Source organism: Lepus europaeus, chromosome 14 (assembly GCF_033115175.1).
Source record: "Lepus europaeus isolate LE1 chromosome 14, mLepTim1.pri, whole genome shotgun sequence".
NCBI lineage: Eukaryota > Metazoa > Chordata > Mammalia > Lagomorpha > Leporidae > Lepus > Lepus europaeus.
The window spans coordinates 30,086,520-30,102,428 of record NC_084840.1 but is presented as its reverse complement, the minus strand read 5'-3'; the positions used below and the strand labels follow the sequence as shown (position 1 = coordinate 30,102,428).

At 37.9% G+C, this 15,909-nt stretch overlaps 1 protein-coding gene across 1 annotated transcript in view; it reads left to right on the top strand.

The window, feature by feature from the left end:
• USH2A (usherin) overlaps positions 1–15,909 on the top strand; it is an 855,126-nt gene that overhangs the window by 195,538 nt on the left and 643,679 nt on the right. Inside the window, exon 10 of the mRNA XM_062211324.1 lies at positions 1,677–1,807. Coding sequence (XP_062067308.1) covers positions 1,677–1,807 — 131 coding nt within the window. The remainder of the gene's footprint in view (positions 1–1,676; positions 1,808–15,909) is intronic.

The following is a 15,909-nucleotide window of genomic DNA, read 5'->3' as shown; positions in this document are numbered from 1 at the left end:
TAAAGGGTATTAAACAGGAACTTGCTCTTCAGTTTTTAAGGTTTTCAGGTAAAGTGGAGGATGAGATGAAGAGGGTCAAAGGTGGCTTTGAAAAACCAGTTATTAGGGTGCTGCTGTAGCTCGGCTGAGAAACAATGTCAGAGTCACTGAAGTAGTGTGGGTAGGAAGAGGGGAGCCAAGGGATATTTGGGATGGAAAAGTGAGAGAGTGTTTTGTGAGCAAGGTGTAGGCGAGTGAAGGAAGAGTCTCTCCTGATCTCTGATACTCCAGCTTGAGCGTTGACATCACAATCAACACCATTCATTCAGACAGGAAACCCAGGAAGATCCAGCCAAGGCAGAAATGACAAGTTCTGTTCAGGACATACTTTGTATTTCTAAGGGACACAGAGCAGGTCTTTTGTGGGCAGTTGGAGGTACAATTCTAAAGCTCCTTTCTTCAATAAAAGCTTTTTGTGGTGTTTCAGAAAAGATTGAAATCATCTATATAATTCAGTGGCTCCTTATGCTTATCACAGGCTGTAAATGTACATTTATTCTTGGTATTATTTAATTAAGATTAGTCTTTTCCGTAGACCATAAGGAAGCTCTGGGAGAGTGAGGCACTATGTGTTGTGTGTTTTGCTCAATACTGAGGTCCTTAGCACTTAGCACACTATTGGGAACTTGGTAATCATTCAATAAATATTTATTGAATGATAAATAAAATAGATATTTCTAGATTAGAGATGGAGATTTGGGCATCATCAGCATATGTAAATGGAAATATTCTAGAAATACTATAAATCCATTTAATTTTAATTAGTTCATAGCCACCATCCATCAGAATATGAATTTTCACTAGATTATTTCCATAGTCTTCTAATATTGGACCACTTGCATTGACACCTGAGCAGAATGCATAATGTTTAAAGGGAGCCTTGACAAATTCGAGTTTTGTTTCAACAGTCTTATACTCGTATGCTATTCACATTCACTTAGAAGCTCCTTGTAGTTTCAGTTTCTTTATATTTAAAATGGCAAGGGAAAATTTCCAATTAATGCATTGCAAACAGTAAAAATTACCTGATACAGATAGTATGTTGTACTGTTCTAATATTTAATATGAAATTTATTAGTTATAGCTAAATGTAGAGAATTTTTATTTTGATATTTACAGTGAAAAATGATGACCACTAATAGAAGCATTTGCTGTTCTCATGAAAACTACAGAATAATCAGTTGTATTAAGAACAGTATGCCACGTTATAAGATATTGTTCTGGAAAAATATTTCTACTACTACATACCTACTTGTTTCCAGCTATATAAGAATCACATATCATCCAGGTAGAAATTTCTCATATTTGATTTAGATTAAGTGCCTGGTTCATGAAATAAAGTTTTAAATTTAGAAACAAACTCTTTTAAAATCGATGGGCCCCTACAAGGTATAGCTTCTAGAAGTGTGATATTATATAACAGATGGGAGTTTAATGAAGTAGAGCACAGTTTGTAACAGGTTCATTGTTTCATATGCTCTGGATCACTAAATTGGCAGGTAGAGACGAAAGGTGCATTAAAATGGATGTCCTGAAAATTATAGAATTCCCTCAAAGGAATACAGTCTTTAATTTTGAATTATGTGGTGGACTTTAATGAATTGGAAGTCATAATGCATAACCTTTCCTTGATACAGGAAGACACTGCGAGCTGTGCAAGGATTACTCTTTCCGACAAGTTGGTGCAGATCCTTCAGCCATCGATGTTTGCAAACCTTGTGATTGTGATAAAGTTGGCACTAGAAACAGTAGCCTCCTTTGTGATCAGGTGAGTTCTTGTTGGTATTGAAGGTAAGGATGTAATTACTCTTCCAAAAACTAATTCTAAGATATGCTACCAGTGGAATTGAGGACTCTGTTTTACAGAAAATCTTCTCTGTGTGTTTATATATTTAGTGATGTTCCTATGGAATTGATAGTATGAACATGAAACATATGGTTACTTAAGAGGTCCCTTGAATGTAAGAAAGACTTCTTTCCTTTTAACTTTACAAGTGTCAAAACAAATTGGAGGGTGGGGGTCCAGAGTAAACTGCGATGTTAATTAAGTGTAATTAAGTTAAGTAAGTTAATATTAAATAACAAATAAGAGCAATGTTTTTAAAAATTCTCTAGAAGATAGAAGAGCCAAAGTCACTTGCATATAGACTCAATGAAAACTATGATAGCCTGCTTCTAAATTTCATATTCTTTCTTTCTTTCTTTCTTAAATCAAAAGTAGAAAGGATTATCATGATCTAAGCACATTTTTATTACCTACATTTCAAACATCCATGCCTCACCTATCTGAACACGGATTCTCATGGACCTGGGTCCATAACTCCTATGCGGGCAGAAGCTGCAGCTCCCATATTTAAATCAGGTGTCTTCAGCTGAAGGTGCTACCTGTCCTGGTAATAACAATAGGTGAAAATTATAAAAATAGTAAAAGGGTAATTACTTGGAAGAATCAATTCAATGATTGTATTAGTTTTTAATAATTACAGACCATGTTATAAATAATTAAGGGTACAGTGGCTAGGAACATAAACCACAATCTAGTTCCACAACATTTCTTTTTAATTACAATGGATATAATAAGTTCAAACAATATTTATTATATTACTTTCAGGATGCAATCAAAAAGGCTTTCCAAAAATAAAATACAAATGTAAGTGAGGGCAAAATATGGATTTAAAGACTTTCATAGTAACCATAGTGTGTTAATAGAACAGCATTACATGCTTCATTGGAAAGTTGACGAGCAGAAGAATAATCAACAAAGACAATTTCTATTTTTATTTTATGATATTGAGGGGCTGTTCTCTCAAATCTGACTACATCTCATTGTTACATATCTCCTTTGAATTTTTGGCCTGGCTTCCTTGCTTGTCATTCAAGTCTCAACTGAGATCTTAATATATCTCAAATACAGAACATTCTAAACTCACTGCCTTTTACATCATGCCATCTATTTATCATTAGAGCTTTTATGATATTATTTGTTTACTTCTTGCTTTTCTAACAGAATGCTTCCAGTCATATAACAAGCATCAAATCAATATTTGTTGAAGAAATAGAGATTCTGTCTGAGAACTGATCTCATACTTAGATTATTTAAAGCGATTTCTATTGTATTCTGAGCATTATGTAAAATTTCCATTTTAAGAACAGTGTTTTTTTCCCCCATGAAGATCTAAGGTTAAGTAACTTTGGTATATAGTATTAAAAGACTGTGAAATAAAATTCTACTTCTCAGAATCTCATTTAAATGTCACAAACCATATGGATTAAAGTGCAGCAGATTTGTCTCTCAATTCCACAACTCACATGTGTAATAATTTAACACCTGATTTTTGTGAACTCAAACTTCTCTATCAAGTCCATCCCATCCAGAGTGGTAGACAGTTCCTGATGGCTCTCTAGTTATTTAACTGAGTGTTGGAGGAAAGCCAAAATCCACCATGGTCCATTTCAAGCCACCAGTGAGATGTCATGTCGCATGGAGTTGGTAAGAAATATATGGAATTTATTCTCGTGAACCAGTGCAGACCTCTCCTGCACATTACTGGCTGCAGATCCCTCTCCCTGTGTCTCATAGAGTGGCTCTAATTCTTAGGTGGGATCATTAAAGTGTATACTCAGGGCAATAGTGTTTCAGGGCATGGGACCTCTCAATTCATGCAGGCATTCTTTGAGATTCCTTATAACAGAGGAAATCTCCTCTCTCTCACTCAGAGGGTATTTTTAGAGGCTTAATGGACACTGTGAACTTCCTGTTCTGCCCACTGCCAGAAGGAGACTCACCACTGCTTACTGACAGTGGAATACTTGGATTTCTACTCCTGCCTGGCAAAAGAAGCAGCAGTCTCTCTTCACCAGTGGAAGAGTTTAAAAGGACTGCTGCTAAAACAGAAGATTTAGACAAGACTTGTAGGGGCCACCATGGTGGCATAGAGGGTTAAGTTGCTGCCTGCAATGCTGGCATCCAATATGGGCACCAATTCGAGTCCAAGCTGCTCCACTTCCAATCTAGCTCCCTGCTAATGGGCCTGAGAAAGCAGCAAAGGATGGCCTAAGTGCTTGAGCCCCTGCATTCATAAGGGAGACCTAGAAAAAGGCTCCTGACTCCTGGCTTTTTTCTGTCCTAGCCCTGGCTGGTACAGCCATTTGGGGGGTGAACAGCAGATCTCTCTGTCTCTGTCTTCTCTTTCTTTGTAGTTCTGCCTTCCAAATAAATAAAATAAATCTTGAAAAAAAAAAAGACCTATAGTTGTCCAGGTTTCAATTAAAAAGCATTACTTGTCAGACCAAGAATCATGATAATCATGAAATGAAATAAGAAAAGACCATCAACAGTACCAAGACTAACATGACCTTGATGTTAGAGTTGAAAATATCCATCAGAAATTAGTCATGAAGAGAAATTAAGAATACACTTGAAATAAATGAAAAAAGTCTCATTAAAGAAATAAAAGGTATAAAAAAGAACCCAATGATAATTTTAGAATTAAAATATGCAATGCCAAAACTAGAAAATAATCTCAGTGAATTGAAAGATTGGGAATCATTGGTGGGATGGAAGACACAAAGGAAAGGATCAGTGACCTTGAAGATAGAATTGGAATTACTTAATCTGAACAATAGAAAGATAATAGAGTGAATAAATAAATGGGGAATTAGGGACTTACGGAATTATAACAAAGAATCTAATATTCTTGTCATTTGAGTCCTAGAAAGAGAAAAAATAGAGGGTTAAGAGGGTTAGGGTAATAAAGCATTTGAATACATGTCTGAAAAATTTACAAATTTAGCGATACTCCTATACCTATGAATTGAAGATGAACAAACCCATAACAATTGAAACAAAAAGACATGTACTTCAAACATATTATAATCAAACTACTGAAAACTGAAGAAAGAAAAAATTGTTGAAAACCAGAGAGAAGTAACATATCATCTACAGGAGAAAATCACTTTGAATGGGAGATGACTTTGCTTTTTTAAAAAATACATTTGATTAAAATACAGTATATGTACCAAGAAATGTACTTAGGTGTAAAGATCAATGAGTTTGTTTTTTTTTTTTTTTGTCATTTGATCACACTCATAACCAACACCCAATTAAGAACAAAATGCCACAAGTTTCCCAAGAGTCCTTACTATTCCCTCCATTTCTTTTTTGTCACTGTGTGAAATAAGATTGTGTTATCACTTACATGATATGATTCAGTGAAGCAATATTTGTAACTAGTAACCAAGTGATCTGACACCCACACATTTTTTAATCCTCTTCTTCTCTATTAACTACTACACATAAGAGACAACATAATAATTGTCTTTCTCTGTCTGGCTTATTTCACTTATCATAATAATCTCCAGTTGCTTCCATTTCGTTGCAAATGTCAGGATTTTGTTCTTTGTAGATGGCTGAGTGATAGTCCATGTGAGATATAATCACATTTTCTTTATCTAGTCATTAGTTGACAGATATCTAGCTTGATTCAATATTCTAGCTATTGTGAATCGAGCCACTATAGCCATGGGAGTGCAGGTAACTCTCATATGTTGATTTTACTTCCTTTGGCTATATTCCAAGGAGTGGGATGGTTCAGTTATATGGTCAATTAATTTTAGTTTTCTGAGGAATCTCCAACTTGTCTCCATAATGGTTGTATGAGTTTAGTTTCTAACTAACATTGTATTAGATTAGCCTTTTCTCTACATTCTTGCCAGCATTTGTTATTTTTCTTTTAATTTTTGAATGATAACCATTTTATGTGGATGAGGTAAAACCTCATCATGGTTTTTAATTGTAATCCCCTGATAGCTAGTGAGATTGAGCATTTTTTTCATGTGTCTATTGGTCATTTGTATTTCAGCCTTTGAAAAATGCCTGTTCATGTCCTTTGCCCATTTATTTTTTCCAGTTTCTTTTGTTTATTTAAAGATGCGCATATTTGAAAGGTACAGTGTCAGACAGGTGGGGAGGTTTTTTTTTTTTTTGTCATCCACTTGTTCAACCACCAACAGGCTGTAACCAATTCAGGCCAAAGCCAGAAGCCAGGAACTCCATTTGGATCTCTCACGTGGGTATCAAGGATCCAAGCCCTTGGGTCCTTCTCCACTACTTTCCCAGACATATTAACATGGAGCTTGATTGGAAGCACAGTAGCCAGAACTGAAACTGGTGCTCAAATATGGGATGCCGAAGTAGCAAGTGGTTTTTAACCCACTAAGGCACAATGCTGGCCCCAGACTCATGCTTCTTGAAGCTACAAGACTGAGGTCTTGTTTCCTTCTGCTAGCTGTCAGCATTTCTTGACACTTCTTTTGCCATGAGGATGTCTGCATCATGAACACTTGTAAAAATCAAAGGCAGCAAGAGAGTCACCTTGCACAGTAGAGATAATAATCTTACATTCTAAAATGCTAATCCATTACTGAGGATTTGGGAAGATCACTAGGACATTATAATAAAGAGTCCATCAGCAGCTTTCAAATACCACCTCCTTTTCTCTTTCCGCTGCATGGAGTCCATACATTTTTTTCCTTGAGTGATGGTGTGAAGTTTAAGTTCTGCTTGCTCACATGAACTCTTCCCTGTCCCTACTTCTAATCTTAAGAAAACTAAGGCCACTCATACCAGCTTTGGTGCAGTCTACTCTACCTAGAAAGTCCTTTGATGGGAGTGATATATAATATATATATGTAATATATATTTGAAAATATATAATACACATACACACACACACACACACACACATATATATATATATATATATATAAAATATTTGAAAGTCAGAGTTACACAGAGAGAGAAGAGGCAGAGAGAGAGAGAGAAAGTTTTACATCTGCTGGTTCGCTTCCCAATTGGTCACAACAGCTGGAGCTGCACCAATCCGAAGCCAGGAGCCAGGAGTTTCCTCCGGGTCTTCTAAAGCAGGTACAGGGGCCTAAGGACTTGAATCATCTTCTACTGCTTTCCCAGGCCATAGCAGAGAGCTGTATCGAAAATGGAACAGCCAGGACTTGAACCAGCGCCCATATGAGTTGGTGGCACTGCAAGCTTCAGTTTTATCTGCTAGGCCGTGGTGCCGACCCCTAGAGTGATATAATTTTTCATTTCCTCTTGGACTGTATGTAGACTATTGGCATCCAACCTATTAATTGGTGTGTGTGGGGGGTAATCCTCAGTAGAGTGACTTTAGTAGATATGGCCACCAAGAGATAGCATAACAGGAACCACACTGGAAATGGATTGCTTTGTTTTTGTTGTTGTTGAGTTCCTTGACTGCCATATATATTTTGGATGTTAATCCTTTATTAGATCATAGATTGCAAACATTTCTGTCTTTCATTTGGTTGCTCTTTCACTTTGTTAATTGCTATGCAGAAATTTCTTAGCTTTATGTAATTTCATTTGTCCTTTTACTTTTATTGCCTGTGCTTCTGAGGCCTTATCCAAGAAGTTTTTGCCTGTGCAAACGTTCTTCCATGTTTACCCTATTAATGTCATAGGTTTAGATTCTTGATACATTGACAGTTGGTTTTTATATAGGGTGTAAGTTAGAAGTCTTGTTTCAAACTTCTGCCTGTGGAAATTCAGTTTTTCAACATCATTTGTTGAAGAGTCTGTCCTTTCTCCAAGGAGTGAGTTTAGCTCATTGGTCAAAGTTTAGTTGTGGATTGATGGACTAATTTCTGGGATTCTTCTGTTCTATTGGGACACATGTCTATTTTTTTTCCAGTACCAGGCTGTTTTGATTGTAACTGCCCTGTAATATGTCTTGAAATCTGGTATTGTGAGCCTCCAATTTCATTTTTATTATTTAAGATTGATTTGGCTACTCAGGGTCTTTTGTGTATCCACATGAATTTCAGGATCTTTTTTTCCTAAATCTGTGAAGAACATGCTTGCTATTTTGATTGCAATCATATTGAATTTGTAAATTGCTTTGGGTAGTATGGATATTTTGATGACATGAATTCTTCCAATTGATGAACATGGAAGTTTTTTTTCTGTCTTTTATTTCTTAATGTTATGTAACTTTCTTTTTTTTTTAAGATTTATTTATTTGAAAGAGTTATAGACAGAGAGAGAGGTCTTCCATTCACTGGTTCACTTCCCAAATAGCCACAGTGGCTGGAACTGAGCCAATCTGAAGCCAGGAGTCAGGAGCTTCTTCCAGGTCTCCTATGTGAGTGCAGGGGCCCAAGGACTTGGGCCTTCCTCTGCTGCTTCCCCAGGTGCATCAGCAGGGAGATGGATGGGAAGAGGTGTAACCAGGACTCGAAATGGCAATCATATGGAATGCTGTTACTGCAGGCTGGGGCTTTAACTTGCTGCACTGGCCCCATGTTTTGTAATTTCCATTGTAGAGATCCTTCACATCCTTGGTTAAACTTATCCTAAGGTATTTAAATTTTTTATAGTTATTGTGAATAGAACTGATCTTATAATTTCTTTTCTGGCCGGAGTGTTGTTGGTGTATAAGAATGCTATTGATATTTTTTTTTTTTGTTGATTTTGTGTACTGAAATTTTCCTGAATTCTGTTGAGTTCCAGTAGTCTCTTACTGGAGTCTTTTGTTTCCCCTAAATAAAGGCACCCACAAACACCCACAAACAGGGATAATTTGACTTCCTCCTCTCCAGTTTTTAATCCTTTTGATTTCTTTTTCTTTTCTGATGGCTCTGGTTAAAACATCCCTAACTATATTGAACAATGATGATGATTTTCCATGGTGGTTAGGAGGAGCTGACACATTTTCAAGAGTTGGAGGACTCTCGTGGTACTAGTAATATTTTATTCTTTATTTGTTATGAGTGTGATCATAGGACAAAAATTTATTTATCTCTACACTGATGTATATTTAAGTATATATACTGTATTGCAAAATATTTTATAAAGAATCTCAATACAGACCTTTATATTCAGTAAAAATAGCATTGAAAAGTGAAGAAGAAATCAAGGCATTCTCAGATGAGAGGAAATTAAGAGAATTTGTCTCTAGCATACTTACCCTGAATATTGGCTAAGAAGAATTCTAAAAAGAAAGTAACAATAATAAAAGAAGAGATACTGAAACATCAGGAAACAAGAAAAATTTCACAGAGTTAAATTATGTATAAATGCATTGTTTCCTTTAGAGTTTTCTAAATTATGTTTAATGGTTGAATCAAAGTTTATATCCCCATCTCATGTAGTTCTCAATATATTAAAAAGAATATTTGGGGCAGGCATTGCAATTCGGTGGATTTAGCTACCGTGTAGGACATCTGCATCTGATATCAGAGTGCGTGGTTTGATTCTTGGCTGCTCTGTGGTCCCAGTCCAGCTTCTTGCTTATATGCCTAGGCTACAGTGAATGTTCACTGGGTTCCTGCCACCATTGGAGGAACCTACATGGAGTTCCTGGCTGATGCCTGTCTTGGCTCTGACTGTTGTGGGCATTTAAGGCATAATTTCCTGGGTAAAAGGTCTCTTTCACTCTCTTAACCTCTGGCTTTCAAATAAATAAATATTTTTCTTCTTTTTTTTTTTTTTAGAAAAGAAGGAATATTTAAGACAACTATATTTAATGATCAGGATAAAAGGATTCAAAGAGAATTTTTCAACAGTTAATGAATTGGTAACTAAACAAAGAAGACTTTGTTATATTATGTACATATAATGTAATAACCATAGCAACTACCAAGCAAACCCCTCAAAAAAGATATACTCAGGAAAGCTAAAATAAATCAAAATGGAATTCTAAAATATGTTTAGGTCAGCCACACAAAGGCAGGAACAAATAAATAGGGAAATGAAAAGCAGAATAAAATCCAAAAAATAAAGTAGCAGAAAAATGAAGCCTTAACATATCAATAATAATATTAAATATAATTGGCCTATTAGGCCAATTAAAAATTGAGATTACTAGACTGAATGCAAAGTTGTGCCCCATCATCTGCTGTTTACAAAAAATTTATCTCAAGTGTAATAATATTGGTAGACTTGGGGAAAAAAGGTGGAAAAATTAAACCATGTGGAAATTGGAGCAAATCAAGGATTGCTCTGTAAGTATTAGATAATACAGACTTCAGAGCAAATAAAGTTTCTGGAAATGAAGATATTATATAATGATGAAAGAGTCAATCAGTGGGCTAGTTTTGCCGTGATAACTGGTTAAGCCACTGTTTGTGATGATGGTATTCCACATAGAGTGCCTGCTTGAGTCTAGCTGCTCTACCTCTAGTCTAGCTCCCTGCTAAAGGACTTGGGAGAGCAGCATGTGATGAGCCAAGTACTTGGGCCTCTGCCAGCTATAGAGAAACCTGGAGAGAATGCCTAGCTCTTGGCTTTAGCTGGGCCTAGACCTGGCTCTTGTGGTCATTTAGGGGAGTGAAACAGTTAATGAAAGGTCTCTTCTATCTCTCCTTCTCTGTCACTCTGCTTTTCAAATACATAAATCATTAAAAAAAAAAAAAAGAGTAAATCAAGCAGACAGACAGAAATCCTAATTATGTATGTAAAAATAGCAGTTGACAAAGTTCAATACAAATTCACAATAAATACTCTCAAAATCTAGAAATACAGGAGGAATTCCTCAACTTGAAAACAATATCCATCAAAAATAGTTACCTTCTGATGACATTCTATTTATAAGTGAAACACTAAATTCTTCCACCTAAAATCAGGAACAAGACAAGGATGTCTTTTATGATAACCTTTTAACCTGAAATTTTATAAAATAAAATGTTAAGGTCCTGCCAACACAGCAGAGCAAGAAAAGGAAATAAAAGGCCTATTGATCAGACAGGAAAAACACCTGTCCCTGTTTTCAGATGAAATAATGAACTACATGGAAAATCCCAAGGAATTAAAAATCAATCAACCTTACTTCTGGAACTAATAAATGAGTTATACAAGGTTTTCAGATATAAGATCAATATATGATAATTAACTATATTTCTATGTGTTAATAATGAGCATGTGAACACAAACATTAAAAATATTAATCATTGCTTACTTTATGCTAAATTTCACCAAATGTTGGTTTAAAATGCAAAGATCACTTTGTGTTTCTATGTGGGTGCAAACTGTTGAAATCTTTATACTAAATTGATCTTCTGTATATAAAGAGAATTGCAAATGAATCTTGATGTGAATGGAAGGGGAGAGGGAGTGGGAGAGGGGAGGGTTGTGGGTGGGAGGGAAGTTATGGGAGGGGGAAGCCATTGTAATCCATAAACTGTACACTGGAAATTTATATTCATTAAATAAAAGTTTAAAAAAATAATTTAAAAAATGCAAAGATCCAAATAAATGAAAACTATTCCAGTGTTATTGGATTGGAAGATTCAATACAGTAAATATGTTTATTATCTCCAAATTAATATCTAGGTTATTATAGGAATTTCCTTTTTTCCCATGGAAACATTTTATTTAAGGTATACAAACTTTAGCATTTCATAAATACAATTTTAGGAATATAGTGATCTTTTCACTATACTCACCCTCCCGCCTACACTCCCACCCTTCCTCTTCCTCCTTCAGGTATTCCCATTCTTCTTTTTACTAAGATCTATTTTCAATTAACTATATATATATATATATATATACATATATATATATATATATATATGATTAACAAAGTAAAGAGTTCAACAAATAGTATGAGAGAAAAATTTTTCCTTAAAAGTTTTTGATTTCTCTTTTGATTTCTTCTATGATCCACTGTTCATTCAAGAGCATGTGGTTCAGTCTCCATGAGTTTACATATGTTCTAGAAATTCTTGAGTTGTTGATTTCCAGCTTCATTTCACTGTGGTCAGAGAGGATGCATGATATGATTTCAACTTTTTTGAATTTTTTTTTTTTTTTGGACAGGCAGAGTGGACAGTGATAGAGAGAGAAAGGTCTTCCTTTGCCATTGGTTCACTCCCCAATGGCTGCTGCGGCCGGCGCACCGCGCTGATCCAAAGCCAGGAGCCAGGTGCTTCTCCTGGTCTCCCATGTGGGTGCAGGGCCCAAGGACTCGGGCCATCCTCCACTGCACTCCCGGGCCATAGCAGAGAGCTGGACAGGAAGAGGAGTGACTGGGACAGAATCCGGCACCCCGACTGGGACTAGAACCCGGTGTGCCGGTGCCACAGGTGGAGGATTAGCCTATTGAGCCACGGCACCGGCCAACTTTTTTGAACTTCTGAGACTTGCTTTATGGCCTAGCCTGTGGTCAATCCTAGTGCTTTATGGCCTAGCCTGTGGTCAATCCTAGAGAAAGTTCTATTCACTGGTAAGAAGAATATGTATTCTGCAACTGCAGGATTAAAAGTTCTGTAGGTATCTGTTAGGCCAATTTGGTCTATAGTGTTGATTAACTCTGTTGTTTCCTTGCTGATTTTCTGTCTGATCTTTCCATTGCTGAAAGTGGGGGTATTAAAGTTCCCCCATTACTATTGTATTGGAGTCTATGTCTCCTTTTAGATGCATTAACATTTCTTCTAAATAGTCAGGTGCCTTGCAATTAGGTACATACACATTTATAATAGTTACATCTTCCTATTGAATTGATCCCTTCATCATTATATAGTTCCCTTCTTTGTCTCTTTTAACAGTTTTTGTATTAAAGTCTATTTTGTCTGACAGTAGGATGACTACACTAGCCTGTGTTTTTGTTTCTGTTAACATGGAATATCTTCTATCTTTTCAGTTTCAGTATTCACGTATCTTTGTTGGTGAGATGTGTTTCTTGTAGGCAGTAAATAGGTAGGTTTTGTCTTTTAATCCATTCAGCCAGTCTTTGTCTTTTTTTTTATTATTTTTTATTTTTTATTTTTTTTTATTTTTGACAGACAGAGTGGACAGTGAGAGAGAGACAGAGAGAAAGGTCTTCCTTTTGCCGTTGGTTCACCCTCCAATGGCTGCCGCGGTAGCGCGCTGCGGCCGGCGCACCGCGCTGTTCCGATGGCAGGAGCCAGGTGCTTATCCTGGTCTCCCCTGGGGTGCAGAGCCCAAACACTTGGGCCATCCTCCACTGCACTCCCTGGCCACAGCAGAGAGCTGGCCTGGAAGAGGGGCAACCGGGACAGGATCGGTGCCCCGACCAGGACTAGAACCCGGTGTGCCGGCGCCGCAAGGCGGAGGATTAGCCTGTTGAGCCACGGCGCCGGCCCAGTCTTTGTCTTTTAACTGGAGAGTTGAGGCCATTTACATTCAAGGTGCCTATTGATAAATAATGACTTGGACCTGCCATTTTTCCATAAATATTCCTATTGTTTACTTTGGTTTTCCTTTGTACTGGGAGATTTTCTTCCTTCACCTTGTTACATAATGATGACCGTGTTTCTGTGTGTAGCACATCCTTAAGCTTCTTTTATTTTTTTAACCAAATTACCGGTTTCTTAAAAAAAGTTTATTTATTTATTTGAAGACAGTTACAGAGAAGCAGAGGCAGAGACAGAGAGAGAGAGAGATCTTCCATCCACTGGTTTACTCCTCAGATGACCACAATAAGTGGAGCTGCGCCGATTTGAAGGCAAGAGCCAGGAGCTTCTTCCAGTTCTCCCATGGGGGCACAGTGGCTCAAGGACTTGGGCCCTCTTCACCACTTTCCCATAGCAGAGAGCTGGATTGAAAGTAGAGCAGCTAGGTCTCAAACTGGAGCCCATATGGGATATCAGCACTGCAGGTGGCAGCTTTATTTGCTAGGGCACAATGCTGCCCCCCCCCCCCCAAGCATCTTTTGTAAGGCTGGATGAGTGGTGACAAATTATTTCAATTTCTGTTCGTTATGGAAGGTTTCTATTTCACCTTCACTCATAAATGAGAACTTTGCAGGGTGTAGTATTCTAGGTTGACAATTTTTTTCTCTTAAGATTTGGACTATGTCTTGCCATCTCTCCTAGCCTGTTGGGTTTCTGATGAAAAGTCAACTGTGAGTCTAATTGGAGATCCTCTGAAGGTAATCTGATGTTTCTCATGTGTGCATTTTAGAATCTTTTCTGTTTTACGGTGGAGAGTTTGACTGTAATGTGTCATGGTGAGGATCTTTTCTGGTCATGTCTATTAGGAGTTCTATGTGCTTCCTGTACTTGGATGTCCTTTTCTTTCTCCAAATTAGGGAAGTTTTCTGTAATTATTTCACTAAAAATGCCTTCTAATCCATTCTCTCTTTCCATGTCTTCAGGAACTCCTAAGACCATATATTGGGTCATTTGCTAGTATCACATAAATCTCTGACACGGTTTTACTGTATATTAGTTTTTTTAATTTCTTTGGTCTGACTATAAAATTTGTCTTCTGACTTGGATATTCTTTATTTTGCCTCACTGAATCTGTTGTTAAGGCTTTCCACCACATTTTTTATTTGTTCTATTGAATTCTTCATTTCTGTTATTTCATTTTGATTTATCTTTAAAATCTCAATTTCATGGGAAAAATTTCATTTCTGTCATGTATGGATTTCTTTAATTTGTGGATTTGTTTCTGACTACTTCTAAGTAATCTTATCAATTTTTTGAATTCTGTTTCTGGCATTTCTTCAAATCTTTTTTTTTTTTTTTTTGACAGGCAGAGTGGATAGTGAGAGAGAGAGAGAGAGAAAGGTCTTCCTTTTGCCGTTGGTTCACCCTCCAATGGCCGCTGTGGCTGGCGCATCACGTTGATCCGAAGCCAGGAGCCAGGTGCTTCTCCTGGTCTCCAGTGCGGGTGCACGGCCCAAGGACTTGGGCCATCCTCCACTGCCTTCCCGGACCATAGCAGAGAGCTGGCCTGGAAGAGGGGCAACCGGGATAGAATCCGGCGCCCCAACCGGGACTAGAACCCGGTGTGCCAGCGCCACAAGGTGGAGGATTAGCCTGTTGAGCCACAGCGCTGGCCTTCTTCAAATCTTTTATCTTCACATTCTAGTATTGAAGTGTTATTGTGTTCCTTTGGGGGCATCATGTTGTTTTCCTTATTCTTGTTTCTTGAATTGCTGCATTTATTTTCAGGCATTTGTGGAGATACTTGTTAATTTTTCTTTCTCCCCTGTGATGGCTTTTATCTTTGGACTATGCCTCTGTGGCTTACTGGAGTGTCTGGTCTTTCAGCGAATACCCTGAGGCATGTGCTGGGTGTGACATGTGTCCCATGTCAATTCTCCCAGCTAGACTCAGGCATCTCCTTTTGGCTGGTTGCTGGGTATGCAGACATGAGCTGGTGCAGCTGTTAGTATGTCCAAAATGATGCCTGCACCTCACAGCTAGTTAGAGGACGCTGCTGCCCAGTGCTCAGGGAGAGAGATAAGTGCCCCCTTTTGTTTTCTGAAGGTTGGCAGGTACACTATCCGTCACAGGACTCCAAGCCAGACTCACAACAGGCTTTTCCCGCAGCTTTATCACCAGTGGCTTGGGCTGCATCAGTCTGGTCACAGCTCACTCTCCAAAGATGGTGCAGTGGCTCTTGGCTGCCGGGGTCCTGAGTTGTGTGCATCCACAACCTCCACATAGGTCCATAGTGTCTCTCTAATTTGTGTGGTATTTCCTTTGCCGTTTTCTCCCTAACTCTTCCCTGATATTACACTCTGTCCACTTTTTTTTTTTTAGATTTATTTATTTTATCTGAAAGGTAGAGTTACAGAGAGGCAAAGGCAAAGAAAGACCCTCATTCCGCTGACCCATCCCCCAGATGACCACAATGGCTGGAGTTGCACCAATCTGAAGCCAGCAGCTAGGAACCCCCTTCCCCAGGTCTCCCATGTGGGTGCAGGGGCCCAAGTACCTGGTCCATCCTCTACCACCTTTCCAGTCCACAGCAGAGAGCTGGACCAGAATCGGAGCAGCTGGGACTCAAATCGTTGCCCACATAGGACACCAGCACTGCAGGTGGTGGCTTCACTGGCTAGGCAACAGCACGGGATCCAA